The following is a 23,778-nucleotide window of genomic DNA, read 5'->3' as shown; positions in this document are numbered from 1 at the left end:
TTTTTATCACTCTTGAATTCTCCCATCCTTTCTCCTTTAGCCCTGCATGTAAGCAAGCAGGCATAAAACATCCGCATGAGTGTCCACCTCATGCTTACTAATAATTATACATTTGACATAATCCAAGTAGCATTGCTTTCCCTTCATTAGTAGTATTCTCCTCCTTTACCCTGAAATGTTACATATAATGAATTAAAAAATAGTATCACCGCAGGGTACAAAGTGTAGAAGGACAGTAAGATTGACAAGATACAGCGTCTTACTCTTCTGCTTGAATGGAGTCTGCAGGAGCTACATAATTGCTTGGGATGTAGCCTGTCTTTCCTGTAGCAATGGACCTTGCTTCCCACCAGTCTCCTTCCCTGCAATGAAACATTAATTACCTCTTCCACATACAAACAACACATAATTCCGTAGCACCTGTAATGTACTCACATATGAAAGGCAGGTAAATTTAGGCAACATGTTATTTTAATTATGAAGGCATCTAAAATAGTTTGTGCTGCACCTACATACCTCTCATGTTGTGAGCAACACAAATACCTCTTAGTGGAATTTAATATTTTAAAGGTTTGGGGCTTTTTTTTTTTTTAATGTAAAACCAAAATGCTTTATGGCAGAGACGTGTAAATAAACATCTGAGTTGTCTAGTCTTCATCTGCCTCTCCAGATCAGAGAGCAACTCCAGGGGCAGAGTTTGGGATGGAGAAGTACATGCCCCCACCTTTGCTGCCCCGAAGGGGCAGCTGTGCCTTGCTAGGGCAGGGAGGGGAAGGAAGTCACACAACCAAGAAGAGGCCACAGTTGCTACAGTTCTACATCTGCACCCAAACCCTGATCTCAGGCTGAAAAGTTACTGTCTTAGCAGTATTATACATTGCAACCCCATGCTTGTTGAATATTGAATGCCTTAAAAAAACAAAAACCAAACCAATCTACTCTTCACTGAAATAGGATATACAGATCTCCAAAAGAACTGAGGATCTAATTATTCCCAACAATGCAGTGAAGTCTGTGAATGAGAACACTTACGTGTTATTTATTATCTGGAACCGTTCGCCTTTCTTAAATGAAAGGTCATCTGTAGTTCTAGCTTCATAATCATATAAGGCCACAAATACAGTAACACCACCTTAGAAAAAAGAAAAAAAATCCCATAGGATACAGCAGTAATGTTCCAACACTTGATTTAAGGACTTGTGTGTAAAATAATTGATCATTTTTGATTTGGAAGCAGCAAACACTCTGAGTTGTATCTCATTTTGGAAGCCAGATCAATAATCTGCTCTTTTCTTAAGGCAGAGCAATGCCTATAAACAGATATTCTGAAAATATGCTTCCACACCACAAAAGGCCACTAGACACATCACTGGAACTACATTAATAATTACAGCACTTATATACAGAAACCTGCATGATGCATCATCAGTAAAAAAAAACCCCATAGCTTCTTTATTAAGCTTGCTTCTTGTTAAGAAATGCAATTCTGGAAGAACCCACACCACCACAATGGTGAACCATCAGCCACTAATTTTCACAGAAGTTTCTGTTGAATTTAGCCATAAATAACTGATGCATTCCCAACTTTTTGAGGTTACACATCAAGACCTACTCAAGGAACTGAACCAGAAATAAAAGTATTCTCCTGGGGACAAAGACATTTCTCTGCTTTAGCACTAATGATTTTTTTGATTCCACCAGGTCTCCCCACTAGTGATGCAGACCCTTGCTGAGGATGATCCATCAGAGAACAAGGACCAAGACAAGTCATGTGAGGAACAGCTGCACTCCATCAACCCTAAGGAATATGCTTTCCCATCCCACTTCTGGTATAGGGCACGCTGTTGAACATGTCCCCCAGATAGGACAGATGTGAGAGAGGTGGATGGTAGGAAGGCTTCTACACTTACCAAGAGGAAACCTTTTTCTATACTTTAAAGAACTAATCTATAAAACTGGGCTAAAAGAGGAAGAGGGAAAGGAGAACAGGCTGTTTGAGATGTACAAGCTACTAGCAAAAATAAAGAACTATGTACCATAACTAGGAGAAAGTTAAAATAGAAAACCGCAAATAGACAATTCAGGAAGATTTTTTTAAGCCCTAGAAATGCTATTTCTCATCTAATGAACATTTAAGAAGCTTAACGATGGTCCAAGCAATAACACATTTTTAAATACATAACACTACATCTCTAATACGCACATATATATGTACCAGGATATACATGTCCACCAAGAGAAACATGTTCCATCTAATTTTAGATCTCACAGTTAATATGGCAGTGATCAGAAAGGAAGAATACATAATGCAATGGGGATAAGTCTATATGCAATATTCTTTTGCAATGTACACTGTCTTAAGAGCTCCTGATCACCTAAATATTTTCATTCGATTTGGCATCTTCCTGTGATTACAGTCTCTCAGCAGGCCTCAGCTGGAAATGAATTTACAGTTCCACTAGGAAAAACAGAACAAAAATCCCCACAGGGGGTTAGAGTAATTGAAGGCTTTTTTTAAAGTGTGATTTATAAACTGAAAATGAATTAAAATATTCCTTAGAAGTTAGCAGCTCCTAATTTAAGTTAAAAATCAAAACAGTTCTACAAATTTTTGCCTTTATTACTATATTATTTTGATGACACAAACTGATATGTGGAGCAAGAAAATTGTGAGGATACAAACATACTCACACAAACAGAAAGCAAGTGTTATGGAAATAAACCATCCCCAGAGAGTTCTTCTGCAGATGAACACAATCAATACTCTCAAGTCACAATATCACAAAAATTTTTAACTGCATATAAAGAAACTGGGAGACTCCATGAGCCTCAAAAAACTTCAGCTACCATAAAACCTCTTTTTGTTCTCAGTCACAAGCGTTGTTTTTTCATAGCAAAGAATAATAAAATACTTGAAGAGAACAGTATCAGCATAGAATGATTTAAGCAAAGATACTGTCAAATGATTTTTCAACTCTCTTGCAGCTGTTTTCTTTGTGAACCACTGTGAGGTGATCTAGTTTAGCTGCTCAAGCTATCTGTAGCCACAAGACTTTCCTTAAGGATTTTCCTTTCATTAGGTCAGTATTCCCATCCTCTAATCTATGACTGGTTTTGGAGAGAAGACTTTACCCTCTTGTTCAGCATGGGGATTACAGAGCACTAGTACTTGCACAGCTTCATGGAAGGCAAGAACAGCAGCCCATTTTTCTGTTTTCATTTTCAGCAATATTCTATGAATTCAAAGCATCTGAAGACAGACCATGTGTAATACAGGAGCAGTGTGACTAACTCAGATTTCTTCTTTTCTGCTCTAGAGGAATAAAAGATGGCTCAACTCTATTCAGCCTCACTACAGGCCACGATGACAACCATATCATCCTCTTGTCACACATCACTGATCAACTGCGTAAGTACTACTGACACTTACATCCTGTTTGACAAGCCCATCTATTCTCCTCTCTCATGAAGCAAAGGGCGACAGAATGTGATCCAGTGTTTTACTGGTCACAAACACAAAAAGCTTACAGCCAGATGAAGGTTGTCATCTCATTCACTCACAAAAACACCCAATTTCGACTGATCTGAAAAGCAGTACTGAATTTACCAAATAATTGTTAGCGCAATTTTATCTATGTATATACTTATTTTTTTTATTTAAAATATGTGGTTTTTTTGTGGATAGGCTGATTTTACAGAACGAGGAGGAATAATTTAATATGCAGTATCATTTTATCTAATTGCAAAACAATGGGAGCATTCACACAAATCAGCCTGCCTGCTGATAACCGATTTCACACTGATGAGATATTAGACTCTCTTTTCAGGAGAAATCTCTCTTGTTGACTCTGGTTCAAGATATAACATGCTTAACTACCAGCAGGAACAAGAACAGGGAACAGAACATCCTGTCTGGTCTCTGCAGAAAAGGATTTGTGGTACCTGGTGTGGGGCCACATCCCTGATGTCTGGTTATGCCCAGGAGTGCCTGCATGCACTGCTGGAGATTCCTACATGACCAAAGAACCAGATCTAGTAAGAGGTTCTTGGAGGAGATGAAATACAATAAACTTTCCTCAGCAGAGCTAATGAATATGAAGAAATGCTGCCCTTATTTAATTTCTGCATGTTCATGCAAAACAGGGATTCAGAGCTGACTCATAAATGATACAGGCTAGATGTTCATTTTAATTATTTGGCTTTTAATGTATTCCCAAGAAAAGGACTACAAGGTGATCACCATTACCTGACAATTCATACTTGGTTTCCTGAATTGCTTAATGTCAAGGTCAGAATGCATCTTCACAGATCTCAAATTTCTCGCGTTTAAAAGACTTTAAATGCCACAGTAACATTGCAAACATTTAAGCACCGTAATTGTGCCAACATTAGAGGTTTGTGGGAAAACTAGAAGTAGACTAATAAGAAATTATTTACTCTGTTTTGTGAAGTGTCTGTGCAGAGCTTCTGGAATAAATGTCTTTCTTTCTTGTGCCTCTCAAAAAAAGAATAAATCACAGCTTCCTCTCAAAAATATCCATCTAAACTGTGAAATTAGCTATGTGGACAAAATCAATATTTTTGTGTGTTTTAAGATTTTGATATAATGGTGAGTTTATAATACCAAATGTGCATGTTGCCTTAAAATGCTGTATCCTCTATACCTCAGCCAAGAAGGTCTCTGTGCGTTGCAAATTCTATTTTTACATTGCCCATTTTGGTTTTAATATGACCACCAACAATGAGAATTCTGCTCTTTCATTTCATACGTATTGTTCCCATAGTAAAATACACAGAATATAATGCAAATCCTGTTTAGCTTTATAAATTGATTCAATGTTGTACTAATATAACTTAAAGTAATCAGACTTGAAACCAGTTTAAAATATCAATTTCCTGAATCTGAAGTGTTTTTCATTTTGTACATCTCTAAGTTTAAAGCCATTATCCCATATGCATCCCTTCAATAGCTTAGAACTTCTAACGTAACTTCATCAACTATTGCCATTATTGTCTTTAGTAAAATTTCTCTGTGCTGTGATCCTAATTGTCTCCACAAAAATAAAAGCCTAAACACCCAACCTCCACGCCCCAGTCACTAGTGAATACAGGCTGCATTATTATCTGAGCAGTAAAGATACTGAAAATCAGGAACCTCTAAAAGACAATTTATTTTAAATTTGCAATTTATTTCTGCACAGTGAGGTGTCATAGTACTTTTTTGGCTATGACTGTCAAGCAGCTATAATAATAAACAATAATAATAGCATCATTTTATGTAACACTCACCTGTTAAAGTACTAGGATATGGACTTGGCACAGCTGAAAATGAAGATGATGCTCCTCCAAAGGGTGTCATTCCTGAAGGCCCTCCAAAAGGAGTCATGGAATGACTATTAAAATTAACTGCTGATCCCTTTATTGACGGTGACTGTGTTGCTTGGCTGGAATCTGATCCATAATGACTGACATGGGAAATAACAGGTTCTGGAGCATTTTCAGTTCTGTATTTCATGGCTGGGCCTTTACCTTCTTTGCTTTTAATGCACCCCATGGTTGCTTCTGTGAGAACGAGAGAGGGGAAAAAAAAAAAAAGAGTTCACCTTCATGTTGTGTTTTTTGATAGTTAACACAGAATATTCCCAAAAAGTTAACCCAAATGCTAATATATTACTGTTAAACCCCATGCAGAGTGTAAACACTGATGAAAAAGTGTTCTGGAGTAAAATTGAAACCATTACCAGACCAGGGAAGCCCTAATTATTTTCCCTTACAACTTGACATACTAACAGCACACTTGGATTATTCTTCATCCCAGTTACTTGATTGACTGTAAATGGCAACAAAGAAAAAAAAAGGAGAATCAGGCAACAGATGAGGAAAAGACACTGGAGTCTTCTACAGCAGGGTGGAGGGCGAAACAGATGTGACAAACCCAGAGTCAATTATAGGAAGTAAATCCAAAGCAATTGTACAAAGAAAACGAATGGGGCATTCCTGCTTTCTTTTTTAAGCATCTGTGCAATCAAGTCTTGACCAACTGGTGACAACTAACATTTTTAAAGACATAGAGAAGTTTTCATCCATTGCCAGCCCCCCAAATACATCTCACAAACAAACTTCAGATATTCACAGCCACAGGATAGGGTTAAGCTCTAGAGTAACTAAAATTGCAAAAAATTAAGAGTAATTACAATATCCTTAGGGGTTTAGAAACTGAACTGTGCCCAGAGAGGTGACAATTTATATCCCTGATGGCCCAGGACTGCCACCAGCTCCCACTACAGGCAGACAGCGCCAGTGCTGTTTACCGTGGGGACACCTATTACCTGCTGCTGAAGGGAATCAGAGAGGAGACCTGTCGCCAGCAATTAACACTGACTGAGCCTTAAGAAGTCACCACCTGCCATTTTTCAGGTGGTCACAACCGGTAGCAGGCATTTTCTGGCTTACCCCAGCTGGGAAACAAATCAGGAAGAAAAGCAGTGTCTATTAGATGCAGCACTAGTCTGGCATTAAAATTCCTGCATTATTCGCAGGACGGGGTTTAAAAATCTACTCTAACTTCAAAAGTAAAACCTCGACAGACATAGGAAATCAGCTGCTCCACATTCTCTAATGAATCAATTGAAAAAATAAACAGCAGGAGTCTGAAAGCATGAAAACCACGTATTTTGGTAAGTACAACAACAATTTCATGGACTCCAACTAACAATTAGGGAAACACCGTATTTCCCAATGTGTGTCTAATTATATTTTTTCCTTCTCAATTCCTTCTTGCCTTGTTAACTGTTAGACAGAAAAATGGAATAAAGTAAATTTTACTAAACAAATACTGCCTTAATAGAGTCACACTGAGAGAAACTAATACCCCCATATAACTAACAGTACAATAATAAAGGTACTGCAATTTCCTCAAGAACCATGATTCAGAGTTCCTGAAAAGAACAAGGTCCACAGACAGTGAAACACCCTATAAAATTTACTGCTCAAAAAGGTTAAGTATATTCACCTTGTCATTTCAGCCCCTAATACTGCAACATAATACAATTACTGATGCAGAAACAAGCAGCAACAAAGTCAAATAACTGCCCTTTTACAAATCACATTTGAGGTTTTCCACAGAATAATGAATCATCATAAACCACACCTTTTCAATTATTTTTACTTCTCATACTATTATTGCCAACTTATTAATTATGAACAAATGTTAATATAGCAATGTTGAGCAAAGCTCAAATACGTGCATAAGAATGCAATGTGCCTAAATACTTTACAAAAGACACCTTACCATCCACAGTAGAAAAGCCAGTTATTAATTCACAATAGAAGTGAAACATCCAGAATCACACCATTTTAATTTCCCTGCCACTGCAAATAGACACTGTAATCCAAAACATTTTCTTTTGGCCACGTGGCTGCCTATTGTGAATTCTTGTCTTCCTCTGAGGCTTACTTGATTCTTTTTAAAAAACTTGAATCAGTGTTTTCTCCTAGCATTGAATAATACTACAATCACCTTTACAAAAACGTCTTTTCTAATAGCGCTGATTCCTTGCCTTTGGCTGGAAGTTAAGCACACAATTCAAAAGTCCAGCATACTATTAATGTTAATCAAGTAGATTAAAAGGGAAGCATACAGACATCCGTCCAAATGTCCACAAATATTTTTTCTTCCTTCTGGCATTTGCCGAACTTCAAGATAAGACCTCAAGATTAAAAAAAAGAAAAAAAAATATATAGCAAACAATTTACCAAGTCTGGTAAAACTGCTGGATTCTGCCCAAGGAATTGCTCATTCGATCAAATGGATGGTAACTACTATGACCCGTGCGTGCTCACACCCACTTAGGCTGTGTTAGGAGCAAGAACTTACTATTGGTACACTTGAGCATCACAAAGAAAAGCCCTTATTGAAGACCTGAATTCATTCTAGAAAAACAGAATCAGTCTCCCTTGCTTCTCCCCTCCCCAGCCACTTCACTGTTAAGGTAATCTTCTTTCAGGGGTTAAAGAGATTAACAACAGAGATTCAATCAGCACTTCAAAGAGAAAGACATTCAGAAATAAGCAGACAAAAATGTAAACTACTTTTATAACTGCATACCCACAAAAAAAATTTGAGCAAGCAAGCTCCTTAGCTTTTGAAAGCAAAAAATATAGGTGCGAACTGCACTAAAATACTGTATAGTATTTGTGAGGAGGAATTAGAGGCATGAGGGGAGGGAAGATGACACATACAAGGAGCGAGTACTAAAAAAACCCTGACTGCCCATCCTGTGGGGGGAAACCCCCAACGACTTAGTACTGTTTAGTCCTGTAATAAATTACTGGATAAAGAACAAAAAATCCCTAAGCAGCTGGTGTGCAACATTGGATTTGATTATTCTGGTACTGCATTTGTTATCAAAAATGTATGTAACTGAAATAACTTCACAACTATTTTTATCGACCTTTGCCTGGCCGGCAAAAACATATTATGGAATACATTTTTGTCATAAAAACCTAACAGCTCTCTTTCTGACGCACTGAGCTCTTTAGAAATAGATTCAGATGGGAAATTCCTATTTGCACTGCAGAAGTCCATCTATTTAAAGAAATGCTGGCCCAAGGTATGTTGTCCACAAGCTACTGATTTCCCATTAGTTAGATTGTTATTTTAGACAAGACTGGTGTCTGGGGCAATCTACTTGAGCAACTTCAGCTTCTTGTTCTTTCTCTGAAACAAACATTCACCTATTGATTCTGATCACTGTGCCCACATGGTTTGGGTGGGGGAGGGTGGCAGTCAGCTTGCTGGACGTCTATCAGGAAACCATGTTCAGAAAAGCATGGACTACAAGCCCAGCTGTCTTGTTCCGTCTTTGAGATGAAAACAAACCTATGTTAGAATGTTTTCAAGTAGAAAACAGAAGCTAAAATGATCTGTGTTAATAAGACAGCTGAATGTTAACAGGATGCCCACAGAAATCAACAGAAGAACGAGAGTACTCCAGGAAGTAGGAATCAAATGAGATTTTAGTAGCATCTCACTGGATTTGCGTTTTGGAGAAGTCATATAAAGGACAACGGTTAATTGTCGTTCAATACTCTACAAACATCTCAGACAATGAAGAAGACCCTTAATAAACACTCTGACAAGATGAGAGCTCCAAGAAAGTCAATGCTGCCCTCTTATCTTCCCAGCTCCTTTTTATAGCAGAGTGCCAGATCATGAGGAAACCTTTGTTCAACAACAACTGAAAAGTGTGGCCAGTAAAGTCGTTGTGTTGGCTTCTTTTTATCTGCTTTCCTTTAAGGATGAGCTACCAGACCAAGAAAAACAAGTTTTTCTTCTAAAGCCATTATATCTTGGGATACTGACAAATTCCCTCAGGGTGTCTGCAGCCTTGTCCATCCCGCCCAGAGGTGGTTGTCACACGGAAACTACTTGTCTATCCAACATGTCTTTGCTCCTTCCACTTGGTAGTTACAGAAGTTACTGCTTGGTTCCTTGGGACACAAGATTGTCAGGAGTGCTTCAGGAAAGGTCTCCTATTGGCATGAAGGAAGATTAGATAGAGTTTTCATTGAAAGAGATGATTTCAACTCTGGTGGATACACTCACAGTCTGTTCCAGCCACACACCTTAGAGAAAAGTTGCCTGCAAATGCCTCTAAACACTGCGTTCCCTTCCCCCCATACTCTACCCATCAGCACCAAGACTTTAAAGGCTAGGTGTTAGCATCTGAAACCCTGAAGACCAAGGGCTGGGAGAGTCTTACGTTTGTTTCACTTGCTGTAATGCATTTGATAACAAACTCATTCACTATAAAAAAACCCTCAACAAAACAACCAAACAAAAAACACCCAAGAAAATTGGGGTGTTTCCTTTTTGGGGCCAATGGAATACTCTTCCAATCTTGCACTTCTGTTACAATGCAGCATGTCCTAGTTGCATTCTGGAGACTTCGTAATGAGGTAAGGCCAGGAGTGACAGTCACATGCAGTAGTTTCAATGTGCCACAACGGGAAAGATGCCCTATGGACTTCCTCTCTTTTCAGCCTCTCATATAAACTGGGTACTAACTAAGAGGTACAGCAAAGAAAAATCACTAAAGGAAGGGCAGTTTGCAACATTTTGATTTCATTCCTTTTGATTACTGAAATTGTTCATACAGCTAAAAAAGAGCACATAAGTGATTTTTAACTACAAAGAGTGAGTCAAGTTAGAAGAAAAAGCAAATCAAGTCTCCTTCCAAAACGGTAAGGCAAGACTGCAAATATTTTCCCACCTAAAACAAACAAAAATTCCTCCAAATAAAAAATAACTCCCCATGTTACCTAACATAGAAAAATAATTTAATTTGAGGTTCACAAATGGCTAATAAAAAGATGAAAACAACATTGAAGATTTCCACTGCTACTCTACCTTCACTTCTCAGTGTTAGCATAAAAAAATTGTTTCTGTCAAGAAAAGACACGCCTTCACTTCTGTGAAACAAATGTCTTACAGAAAGGTCTTACAAATAGGTCTTCTTAACTTTCAACTAAAGTAATGATTTAAAGTTATTAAAATTTCATGCAGTGATAAAGACAGGATATTCTGTGGGAAGTTTGCTAATGGATCCATTAGCTGGCAGCTGTCTATTTGCTCAAACAAGTGTAGAGCTGATTCCACATGTCACCAGAGACACAGAACCTATACTGGCTTTTTGTACACTGGGCAAACAGCATGGAGCATCTGCCAAACAGCTGGTTTCAGCTGGTGGTATTGAAAAATCATTTATTAGATGTGACATAGACTGAAAAAAATGAAAACCACTAGTAAAGAAGCTAATGAGCTCTTTGGCCAATACTATAACATCCTGCTAATTCAGTCCATCTTTAACAGGTCACTGCTTTGGTATGAAAACAGGAGTGGGCTTTCTTGTCTGCAAAACAACCTGCCTTGTTTGTAAAGGACAGTAAACTAAAGAATTGCCCTGTGTTCTTTGCAGTGTATAGGCAATTAAAAAAAATTACGCAGCTTTTATCATGGGATATAATTTATCTTTTATGAGCTGTCATAAATTGTAGGGCTTGCTTATTTTACCATGAACAATCCATGACATTTCAAAGAATGATGTTCTACTGTATTCAGTTTTATAATTAGCAGTAACATTAGTGTAATGAGACCTTAGAGAGTCTGCATCATTATGCATTTGAAGTGCAACTGACATGACCTTGCAATTAACGATCTAATAAGGAGCAAAAAGTGAAGATGAAGAAGCATTAAAAAAAACCCCACTGAAGGAAGGATTTATGTCACTTGATTTTCAATGTTTACCACACATCTTTGTGCAGTTCTACACCAAAAAATAACTATAAACCAGTGCTATTAGACCTCAGCTTGCCCATACACTAAAATGTGTATTTAAAACCATCCTCTTTATTACTAAGGCAGTCTGAACTTTTGAATCCTAATGGTTGTACAGACCTAGTCCTTCTTGGATCATGACTATACAAACATATTAAAGCAAAAAAAAATCTGGGGCTGGTGTGGTGATGATTTTGATTTCATAGCAGCAGAACAAACCCCAGATTATTTTCTAATAAAGCTACAGCTATCAAACACAGTGTAGAAAACAGAGGATTCTGTACAGAGAAAAAACAATGAGTATAAAAATGTTTTTTAGGTGGACATTTTGTATTTCAGAGTCAAAAGCTATAGGAAATATTACATATTTCTATTCTGGTTAATGTTTTTTACAGGACTCAAAATTTTAAATTTGCTTTAAATTAATGATTGATACTGATCCTTCTACTGGAGGAGCCAGTTAACTGGCTTGCAAGATCACAACAACCATGCTCTGAAGGAGTACCGGATTCCAAAATGCTACCTGAAAAATTAGGATAAGCAGAAATTGCTAAAAGAATAAGGTCTTTCAATCCTTCATGTCCTTCCCTGATTTCCTGACTTTTTTTTGGAATGGAAGAAGTTCGATGGAAGTTTGTCTCCTCTGAGGTTTGAATGGCTTAGACATGGGAGATTTCCTCAGATGTATCAGACTTTGAACACCGTATCTATGCAGGAGTCTTAAGGATTTACAGTCCTCCCATTTGGATCGTCCCAGACAAAGGCTCCTCTACTGAAGAAACACCTACTGTCCTTGTTGGAACAGGTAGAAGATGGAACTGCCCCAGCAGGTGGTACAACTCTCATACCAGTGCACAACAGGCCCTAACAATCCAACTGCAAAGTCCCTTTGGATGCCAGGTTACAAAGCTGAAGAAAAAATTGACTATGGCAACCTAAAGTTCTAAGAACAAAAGTGGAATTAAGGATTATCAGAGAAGAAAAGTTAGGAGACATGTGAACACTTATATTTTCCCTCTCAGTTACATTCTTCCTTTCATCTGGGCCAAACATGTACGATCTCCTCCCACTCACTCTGTACCTGGACAGCTGAATCTGTAAAGTTAAAGATTTGTGTACCTTTAAAGTGTCTTTCACTTTAAAGACAGGCAAAGGCTCTAGGAGCATACTGGAGACAATGACCATGTCATGGATGATATGTGGCTGGCTCTGCAAAACATACTCATAAATTACTACTTATTTACAGTCAGTTTCACCTACATTATCTAGGACAGTAGGTTTTCTTTGATCAGATGTTATATGCAGGAAAAGATGGCTTTTCCAATCAGACTAGGGAGTGGCCAAGAATGACAGACTAGAGGTGGAAGAAAGCAAGCCTACTGTAATTTTAAACATGCTTCTAGTCAAAGACCACCTAGTTCATTATTCTGTCTTCAACAGTGGCCTTTGCCTCTAACCAGGAGTTCTACCTTCACCACAGGTCTGAACTGTAACAAAAAATAAGGCTCTCTCTTTTTATAAAGAGCCATCAGCAGGAGATGCCTTGGAACAAGAGAAGCAGGATTAGTGAAGACTGCTCTGACCTCCACCAATCTGTATCTCAGAAATTCCATACAGATAAAGATTAAAGATTAATTTTCTTCAGCTACCTGAAGAAAACTTCAATAGGTATGTCCCAGCTTATAAATTTAAACTAATGTACTTATGTTGATGCAACATCTGCACAGGATTTGCATTCCAGTATGTCTTCACTTGAATTGTTTTACACTAACTGGTTTAAGTCAGAATAATCTTATCCAAGAAAATAAAAGTAGTTATTACTATAATGGCATTGACTTAAACGTTGCAAACATTCCTATCTAGACACAGCTTAGGAAAACCCACAGGGGATGAATGCTACAGCCAAGACCAGGACTAAGATATTACAAGTGCAACTGTAGTGGCCTGACTTTTAGTCTGATACACCAGGACAAGGCTTCCTCATCCAAACTGCTCAAGCATCTGAAAAAGCACACTCCCATCGTCAACCTCCTTGTCTTCCAGCTGCTCACATGAGCAATCTCTGCTTCAGATGGATGCTGCCTAACTTGTGTGCAAGACAATGGAAAGCACAAAAGAAAGAAGTTGCTGGGTGGGGAAAAGCCCCAAGCAAACAAAGAAAATACCTAACACCCCAAACCCGCCTGCAGCAGGCACAGAGGCTAGCTGGGGGTACCTCACTGACATCCAGACGGAGCTGCTTCTAACTTCCAAAGCAGAGAAAATACGTCAAACTTAAAGAGTTAAAATAAAATTTTGAACCCTCTATCAACTGCTTAATAGAGCTTCTAGATAAAGTTTGTTTTCAGGATGTATTCTGAATTTTGAGTGAAGTCAACATATCTTTCACGTTCAGAAAGGGTGAAAAATAATTTGTGCTTTTCTACATCCAACAAAAAACCTGCTGACAAACCTAAGGCAGATGATGCAAAATAACGTTAACACTGATTGATTAATTTTCTTTATTCCAGTAGTCAAGATCACAAGGGAGAGACTAACTAAAATATCAGAATTGCGAAAATAGTTTTATGTGATGAGATATATAATACATATACATAAGACCATTTTTAAAATTTAGAGTTACAATGTCTAGCTATACAATTTCAAGCCCTTACCACACAAAGACATTTTCTCTGATAACAGATGATACCACAGACAAAACAACCAATATATTGTCTAGACAATATTACTGTTGCTCCATTGTCTTGAACATTTAAGTACATAGTCAATAAGTAAATGCATAAAAGGACAATTATGATGGGGTTTTTTTAATAGTGTAATGGCTATTTTTATTAATTTGCAAATAATTACAAGTATCTTAAAAGCTAAAAGTCTGGTATGTTTCCAAAAGATTGTTTCAGATACTAAGGCATGTCATACCTTGTCAAAGATATCTAGGATATTTCAAACAGGATGTAGGAATCAATTTATAAATAGAAATATTTTGTTTTCATTGAATTCTATTTTGAAAACAACAAACCTATGCCTGGTATCATAGACCGTTTTCATACACTCAGTTTTCAGCCATTCTATTTAAGTATATTAAAAATAAAAAGAAGTATCCAAAAGTTATTTATTAAGCCACTTTAAAATTTTGTTTACTAAAGTAAACTAACATTGCTTTCCAGGTCTCACAGCATGAAGCATGCAAAATACCTTCCCAAGACACATCTGCCTTACAGAAAAAGCGACATAAAACTTCATGGTAGAAGAACAAATTGCAGCATTTTTGTTCTGAAAAGACAATTTAAGAAGCAATTTCTTTCAATGTTCAACTATGAACTACATATGAAAAATGGACTACAACATTTGCAAGCTCCCAGAAACTCAGAGATACTGAAATTCTTATGAATCATTTTCATCATCTCAGCTGGGCATATTTTAAGATGACAGAGGAATTCAGTATTAGCAAGAATCCTCTTTCAAGTTCATTAGTCAACTTAGAAATATAAAGGAAAGGAACCGTTGCAGCAACTTAAAGAGATCAATCAATGAAACACCAATCCACCCAAATTATAGCACAAGGTCACAGATAAGGAATCTTGTGGAACTTAAGACATTATTTATTTGCTGTGTGTTTGATACACTGTACATTACATTTGCACATTCCTGCTTTGCAGACATGAATTTCCCATCTACTCTTTGCCAAACTTCACCTGAAGCTGAAAGTAAATTATTCTTTCTTCTCAATGCTATTTTATCCTGATATACTTGACATGATTACCATGTTAAGAAAAATCACTAATTAAAGTATTTAAGTCCAATTACTGACAAAATGTTGCAGCTCATTTATTCAAGGACCATATACCCAGACCTCCTGCAACAATTAGCTCTTTGCTGAACTACAGGATTTCAAGAAGACAGCTGGAAAATATCAACCTTTGGACTAACACAAAAAGTAAAAGTATGTATAAACAATTACAAACACACATATACATTGTTCTTCATGAATCAATAGCTTGTGTTTTTCCTTTGTACATAAAAAAAGTAAAAAGTACAATTAAATTGTAAAGAAATTCAAAATTAAACAAACAAACAAACAAATGATACGTGCGAAATAACAACCTTATGAAAAGGAAGGCTGGATGATGTTCTAACTAAACAAGAATTATTACCCTCATAGCTATCATTACTGCAGTTCTATTGTTTCTCTACTGACATATATAACAGCATTCATAGGCAAGAAGACCAGGATAAATTATCTTAATTAGCTAGTCAGGCATCTTGCACAATAGAGGCCATAGGGCTGCCCTAAATTAATTTTTCCTTTTATGGTCTTGAATGTACACACATGCTCAAACTCATTTGAAGTGACTGTTATGGAAAGTTCACCCACAGTCTGGACAAGTCCTAATTTGAAATTTTGAATACAGTAACCACTAAAAGTACATGCCTCACATCCCATCTGAGTTTAGTGCCAACACCCAGAAAACACCTTTGCCTTGGAGCCTTACCACTACCCTGTTCCTGTTTCCTGTATAAGAAAGATCACAGCTATCTTAGACCTTCCCTTTGACAAGACTCATGCAGTCCACTAGACTCCAGTCTATTAAGTGACTCTTCAGTCACTCAATCACCTCATTTTCTCCAAGACCCCTCAGTTTTTTCAGAACCTCCCATTAACAGTGATCACGAGGAAGAGACATGGCATCCAAGGCAGGGGATATTCCTTAATCCTTTTTTCACTTAATCACTGAATGTTTTGGATTGGAAAGGATCTTCAAAGATCACCTAGTTCCGGCCCACATGACCTTGAGCAGGGATATCTTTCAGGTTGTGTGGGCCCCATGCAACTTGGCCATGAACACTTCCAGGGATGAGGCATCCACAACAACTCTGAGCAATTTGTTACACTGTCTCACCATCCTCATCCGGAAAGACTTCTTACTTGTATCTGGTACCATGCTACCGTCTTTCAGTTTAAAACCTTGGTCTGTCACTACAGGCCCTGATAAAAGTCTCTCTCCACGCTTCTTACATGCTCCATTTATACACTCACAAGTCCACAATAACTCTTCCTGGAGCCACTCCAGACTGAACAATCTGAACTCTCTCAGCCTGTCCTCATAGCAGAGGTGCCCCAGCCTTCTGCATCTTCGTGGTCTCCTCTGGACCTGCTCCAACTCTTTTTACACTGTTCTTATGTTTGGGGCCCCAGAGCTGGATGCAGCACTCCAGGTGGGGTCTCACCAGACCAGAGCAGAGGGGCAGAATCACCCCCCCTGACCTACTGGCCACACTTCTTCTGATGCTGGCAAGAATACGGTCATCTCATGTTCAATTTTTCATCCACCAATATCTATGTTCTTCTTTGCAGGGCTGCTCTCAATTAATTCCTCCAGTCTCTGTTGCTACTGGGGATTTCCCTGATCCAGGAGCAGGACCTTGCACTTGACCTTGTGGAAAATTATAATGATCCCTGGGCCCACTTGAGATCTTTAGTATTTATTTGAACAGCAGCCTTAGGATTCTTAGGTCTTTTTCAGCACTGCTCTTGAACAGAAATATCCACATCCTGAAAGCATGGTGCACGTACCTCTTGCTAAAAGTACAATAATAATTTTTCTGTATTAAACAGGCATGACTCTCAGTTAATCCAGATAACTCCAATCCTGGAGCTGTGAGACAAATTTGGAAAAAAAAAATTTGAAAGTCTCCCACTCATCTGAAAGTGGACACAACAGGACACGGTAAGAGTCTCACCATTACCCTACCCAGCATTTCTTACTATTATCTCCAACACTCCATCACCTTGTTCATCATCTGCCCTGCAAGCACCTGTGTTTTGCAATGTGCATGGATCTCAGTTATGCAGCAGTTCTACCTTTCAAGTTCATCTGCTTCTGCAGGACGAAGAGATTTCTGCTGCACCTCAGCAAGCACACCGCCACAGGAAAGCAAGCACTCACATTCTTCCTGTCTTCGTAAGCAGGACTGGCTTATTTGTAGGCTGTAGAGCCACTTGTCCTAAACAAGGGTTGGTTCCTGCAAAGTAGGTGTATCCTCTGTCTCCAACAGAAAAGTTTTGTTCCAAATGTGGGCATTTCACTAGTCATTTCAAAAACTTGCTACTGAAAAAAAAAGAATATTCATTCTTTGCTTTCTAAAACTAGGGTACTACCTTCCCTTACATTCACGTTGTTTCATTTGCTTACGGGATCAAAATACTCAACCCTTTCCAGCTCCAGACTAGCAATTAGTGACTTGTACCAAGTACACCAAGCCTGCAATGATGGCCTGTAACATGAAACTACACAGCGTTTGCTTGCCGTTCCTTGTTCGCTCCTGTTTCGACTCACCTTCTGCTGATTTTCCCTCTACCACTTAAAATTGCTGAAAGGGCTTTAAACACAGTGCATAAAAGCATTTCTGCAAAAGATGTCAAAGACACTTTTCCTGAGAGTGTTCTTATTTGACGGAGTGAAACAAAGGGAAACCATCTTAGTATTTCCTGTATGTATCAACATACAGCTCAAAAAAAAAAAAGTTGAAGTCTTCAAACATCTTCTAAAGACATTTTAGAGATGACATCAGTTTTCTGTTTCTCTTTTTAAAAGGTTTTCCATATTAGTCAATGGGCCTTCCCTCTAATTTAGATGTTCCAAGCGTGAACTACCCAACAACATGTAAAATACATCATCAGTCTCTACTCTCTGAACATGAGCAAAGTGAACACAACAGATAAATTTGGTAAGTTTTAGCCATGGTACAGGATACCAAATAAAACAGTAATAGATGAGAGAAGGGTAGTAAAGGAGAGTGAAGGGATGCTGGAACAACAACTAGAGGGCTGTAAATTATCTTTAAAAGAGAAACAGACCACTAATAATCAAAGAGCAATAGAAAATAGTTTTGACACATTTCATGTAGGTAAATACTGTTCACTCCCAAAAGGATACACCACAGCACAAAGACACCATTCAGTTTTTATTGACCAGTTCAGGCAATGCTCTTCTAAATAAGTAAGTAAAAGCCTTGGCCATTTTGTGTTCTCAATCACTCTGGTACCTTGTTTTAGCAGGACACAATGCATGTTTAAGGATTCTCTTCAGGCTAAGTAACTGCTGTTTAGTAACAAATTTTCTTGTTCCTAACCAGTAAGCAAGGCTTGTAGCAATATTCTTCTGACTCAGAAGTATTGCCAAAAGGAGGACAATTTCCATTTCAATTAAATGTTAAATTGAATGGTGGAGGGAAGATGTTAGGGATTTAGCAGAAGCATGCACATCAAACAACTTACTCCTCACTAACCTGCGTGAGTTTTTAAAATTTTGGTCACAGGTCAGAAGGATTGCAGTCATGAGTAATAGGGAAACAACAAATTTACACTATTTGAAAAGAATTAATGTTGCCTGATAGAGATATTTCAATGACAGAACTGCTGATCTTCAAAAATAAGCAGCATGATTAAAACAGCTTAAATTAAAACCGCCTTGCTGCAGATTTGACAGCCTCCGAAAATTTCAATAAACCCAAGTATTTATTGAAAACAAAATAAAAAATACAAGCATTTAAAATAATTCCATTTTATCATGTCACCATAAAACAAGAAAAAGAAAACAGTCTTGTCATTATTCTATGTCTCTCCTGGAAGGTGGGGGAGATGTATTTTAAGTCCTTTTATGTAGTTTTCTTACTCATTTCAGTGTTTTGGTTCTTCTTATACTGATGGTTTAGAGATATGTAAAAACCTGTATTTCTCATAAGTTCAAATAGGAAGATGTATCTGAGAGAAAGCTACATGTCATCCCTACACAGCAGAAATGGGATTTCTTTGCTAAGCTCCTAAACTTCCAAAATTCTTTAAGTCCTTACCAGCTTTATAAACTTAATACTTCTAAATGTCATCTTTCCAGCAATGCAGGAAAGCAGGAAGCAAAGCAATACTATCATTCCACAGGTTAGCTTTAAGAATCAATTTTGCATATTTTTGAACACTGTCTTTAGACTAAACACAAAATCAATCTGCTGAAAAATGGGCTCAGCTGTTTGGAGCAATCTGTGGACTGCCTGCCAGAACCTACTGCTATTCACAGAGTACTACTAAGAGGGATAACTGAGCCTGAGCAGAATTAGAGGTAAATTCCTGTACCTGCAGCCACAAAGGAATGGCACAGTTCATTGGTGACTGCTCTAAGGTAAGATCTGCACAATACAACACTAAACCCCAAATACACAGTAAGAAGAAAGGAGAAATACACAGAAGGGAGTTACTCCTTTGGAACTGTCTACACGGAAGAAGAAGCACTTCATATTTCTACCAAGTACTGGCTGTAACTCAACAGGAAGAAGCTATATTGTCCCCAAGCAAAGTCCTATTTGACATCAAATGGAGAGCTCAGCAATTGCTCCTTATCACACAAGCTGACAGGTTTGCATTTTCTGCTCATATAACACCCAGCATTAAACTGCCAGGCTAGGAATGGGGAGAATTATCCAGCCACTCCCAACCAGTAGACTAATGGGGTTTTTTTATGTCCCCTCTTTGAGGGAAGATTTTTTTTTTCTAAAAGTGCCTGGCAATTTTTATTTGATAAATTCTCTGCTAGTGCTAAGGGCTCATGATGTGTTTTACCTGCCCTCATATCTTTCCATAGCCTGACATAGCTATTACTTCTGACTTTTGTTATTTTTGTTAAGAGAGTTGAGAACTGCTTTACATCCTTGTCAGTACAAGTAACGAGCCCACACAGTATCTGTACAACATCCAGTTCTCCCAGTTAGGAACCCCAATAACCTTTTGGGTCCAAGTTTCCAACCACTGATTTCCCCATAGCTCCTAGTGAGGAACTGCTTGCCCCACCATGATTGTATCTGGCAGAGTAAAATGTTCAAAGGATACAGTTTTCCATTATATACATAACCTCAAATGTTCTTGTGAATTATTTTGTAACCCCAAACTACTTTTATAGAATGTTCAGGCTGATGTAGGAACTAAAGAAAAAAAAATAAAAAATACTCATTTCAATACAAAAAAAAAAAAAAACACCCTGACAGAACTCTACCATCCTCGATATATAACTGAACATAAGTATAATAAATGGTACAGAAAAACAGAAGTGGTACAATAGCAATTGGATTGTAGTAATTTCTTATTTTTGATTCAAGCATCAGGACAGAATCTGATGGCAGGATCAGATTGATCAGTACAAGCTGCCACAAATCATGACATAAAAAGCAGAGTATCCAAAAGGGAAAAAAAAAAAGAAAAAAATAGGAGATTGCCTGTGACAGGAATCAAGACCTATAAACAGGAAAAATAAAGGAGCGGGGGGGGTTGTGTGTATGTGAGCATGGCACAGCATGAAAAGTACTTTAAAAGGATACCAGTCATTCCAAGTGTCTGTTCCAACGAACAAAAAAGGTATCTGCACTGCCTACCTTTTGTACCTGAATATTTGAAGGCTGGATCACCTCACAGAGACTTTGTTTATAACCATTGTAGAGACACAGGCTCCTGTAGAGGAGCAGTGATTTTGAGGACACTGAAATATTTTTTTTTTAATTCCTAACATTGAGCAGAAACTTTAGAGCAGAAAGACATCTTTCTGACACTAGGGACTAGCATAACGAGAAGAGCAGGGCATATAACCCTGTTGTCATCCCCTCACCCCAGCAATCAAACCGGTTGTCAGGAAGAGCCAGATAGCCTGGCAGAGTTAGATACTTGGAAATTAAGCAATGTGAATATATCCCACTTGTTAACTTTCAAACCTGCTGTAAAGGCAGAGCAGCTCCAAACAATACAAAATATGAAACAGGCTACAGAGTGCTGATTTTAAATCTCTGAAACACAATTCATGGAAGAAAACAAAAGACTTCTACTCAGCTGCTGTGCCAGTCAAACTAGTGTCCTTTTAAAATAATTCCTAGTTTAACTAATGACATTTATATTTGGTAATGGACTTCAGGTGGAATTCATCTTCCAAATTTAGACATCCATCTGGGGGTGAGATGAATCATGCAGTGAAAGTTCTTATTTCTCTCTACTGACTATAACGGGAGCCTACAGAACCAGCTCATGTATAGGCAGCCAAAGCTGGCATTCACCAACCTGTCTCCTGACAGCTAACGCACAAGCTTAAGTGGCATGGCATGCCTAATGGTCATTTTCTTCCACTGACTCAAAAAATCAGGCTAGAAAAGTTGTCTTTCAACAGGGTGAGAAGCAGCACTGCCACAAATAAGCAACTGGAATTAGCTTAAGTTGTATGTAAATATTAGCATTCATTATTTTCCCCCTGCACAACAAATAGATGTCTGTTCATGGAAGAATAAGCACACCTTTCAGATAAAACCACACATGCTTCTGACATCTTTGTACAAATCTTGACATCTTTGAATATGAAATAAATATTTTAAAATAATGCAACCACATAAGGAAAGCTATCAAGAAGTTCACATCCTCAGAAAAAGATGTGTAACTGGATGAAAATACTTTACAAAAAGTCTACTAATTCCTTAACCTCAGCCTAAACTTCAAAAATATTTCTACAGAAAGCAGGAACTAAGGATTCAACAATCAGTGACAGACTAAAGTATACTACTAAATCAAAATAATCTATTATGATTGAACCAAACAATTAAAACCTGTTATTTGCAGAGCTGTCACCTTCACAAAAGGAACAGGGCAGCTATACTAAATAGCAGTCTCTCGTTTCAAATAGTGTGAAGAGTCTCATATAGAATACTGCTGTTCAACACAATATTACTTCTTAATTTACAAGTAGAGAGGTCTCTTGATTATTTCAGTAGTCATTAGAGACACAGAGAAGTATATTTTTATCAATAAGCATGTCTGGAGGAGGAAGTGCAATACAAAATCACTGCAAAAGAGTCAGAAGGGAAAGCAGAAATAATCTGCCTACATTCAGCCCAGGCCATGCATTTGTTCAACCTCTACACACTCAAAACCACCTCTTCCTTAGAACATCCACTACATGACCAAAATGTACTATGCACCAGTAAGAGGAAAAAGTCTTATGAAATTAAGCCATTCACTGACACGTACCTGCAGTCCTATCCCTGGTCTGAATACGATCAGATTTTAGATTTTGGAGATTTTATATTTTGGTGGCACGCACCAGGTCTCGCAAAGAAAAGAATATGTAACCAGAGGCCCTAAAACACCCCTTAAATATCTTAGTATCCCAGTGTGGGCCAAAGTTTGAGCGCTACTGCTAGAAAGGATTACAGAAAACTGGTAGCAGAGAAATAAAAAAGGGGCAGGTTTTGAAACAAAGTAATGGCTGTACTTAGCAAGATCCAGAGGTCCGCGTCCATTCCAATATCCTCTCACTAACAGCAGCCAAGAACGAAGCATGTAAGAATACAATAACTACATAGCAATGCTTCCCCAGAATATTCCTTGATCCCCCAACAGTTTGCAGAAGCAGGATTTCCTGAACAAGAATAGGTAGGTATTTGATGATTCTTCCACAAAACAGCAGTTTCCCTCTCCACTGATGTAATGTTTAGACTCCTTAAATTCCTGGGGCAAGAAATTCTATAGCTTAATTACACGTTCTGTTGGGAACCACCTCCTTTTGTCTGTTTTCAATTCATCAGCTGCTATTTTCATTAGATACCTCTTAGTGTGTGTGCACTAAAATAGACAGTGAATAAACACCCCCTATTTTTGTCCCATTGGTTGCTGAACACTTAACAGGATTCTGTCACACCACTTTCTGGTCACCTTTTCTACCTTAACAAATTCATGCTGCTCCTCTTACAGAAATTGTTCCATATTTCAGATTTTCTCTTCCTTAAAACTTCAACTACGTTCTTTTTGTGGTGATTACAGGGCTAGGTGTAAGCAGGGCAAAACTGTGTAAGATGATTAAATTTCTTAAAAGTTATAATCATTATTCTCCCTTTCTTTCCTAACCATTTCTAGTGGCAGTAGTCAGCTTTGAGCTCAACTTTTTAGATGAGAAGGCAAGCTTGTTCCTCCCCAACTCCAAATAGAACACATGAAGCAATTTATGAGAAATTTCATCTGCCATTTTAATGTCTGGTTGCTGAGCAATGTTGAGTCCCTGTGTAATGCTAGGGTCTGCCTTTGCATCTGCTACCCATCAGTGAAGTCTGTGAGCTCACTTTTCTTCTATACACCTTATTAACTTGAACATGCTCTGTTAACATAACCCTGGACAATTGTTACCTGGAGCTCCGCTATACTCTATTCACTACCAACTTTTCCTCTTACATTTTAGTCATTAATTTAGCCACATAAAATCCTTTCCCACTATCCTGTGGCTGCTTAGTTTCTTCAAAATTCTTTGGTGGATGTCCTAGTCAAATGCTTGTTGGACATCCAAGGAAATTCCTTCTGTCAGATCTTTATTTATGTACTTGCCTTCAAAAAACCTCCAGCGAGTTTGCAAAACATGACATCCCTT

At 38.0% G+C, this 23,778-nt stretch overlaps 1 protein-coding gene across 2 annotated transcripts in view; it reads right to left on the bottom strand.

Moving 5' to 3' along the window:
- YES1 (YES proto-oncogene 1, Src family tyrosine kinase) overlaps positions 1-23,778 on the bottom strand; it is a 51,057-nt gene that overhangs the window by 11,769 nt on the left and 15,510 nt on the right. For both annotated transcript variants that reach the window (XM_039548646.1, XM_010396364.4), the window contains exons 2-4: positions 5,290-5,562; positions 1,033-1,132; positions 264-362 (exon numbers count right to left, since the gene is read on the bottom strand). In XM_039548646.1, coding sequence (XP_039404580.1) covers positions 264-362; positions 1,033-1,132; positions 5,290-5,554 — 464 coding nt within the window. In that variant the 5' untranslated portion in view covers positions 5,555-5,562. The remainder of the gene's footprint in view (positions 1-263; positions 363-1,032; positions 1,133-5,289; positions 5,563-23,778) is intronic.

The sequence above is a fragment of the Corvus cornix genome, chromosome 2 (assembly GCF_000738735.6).
Source record: "Corvus cornix cornix isolate S_Up_H32 chromosome 2, ASM73873v5, whole genome shotgun sequence".
NCBI lineage: Eukaryota > Metazoa > Chordata > Aves > Passeriformes > Corvidae > Corvus > Corvus cornix.
This window is presented reverse-complemented; position numbering and strand designations above follow the sequence as displayed.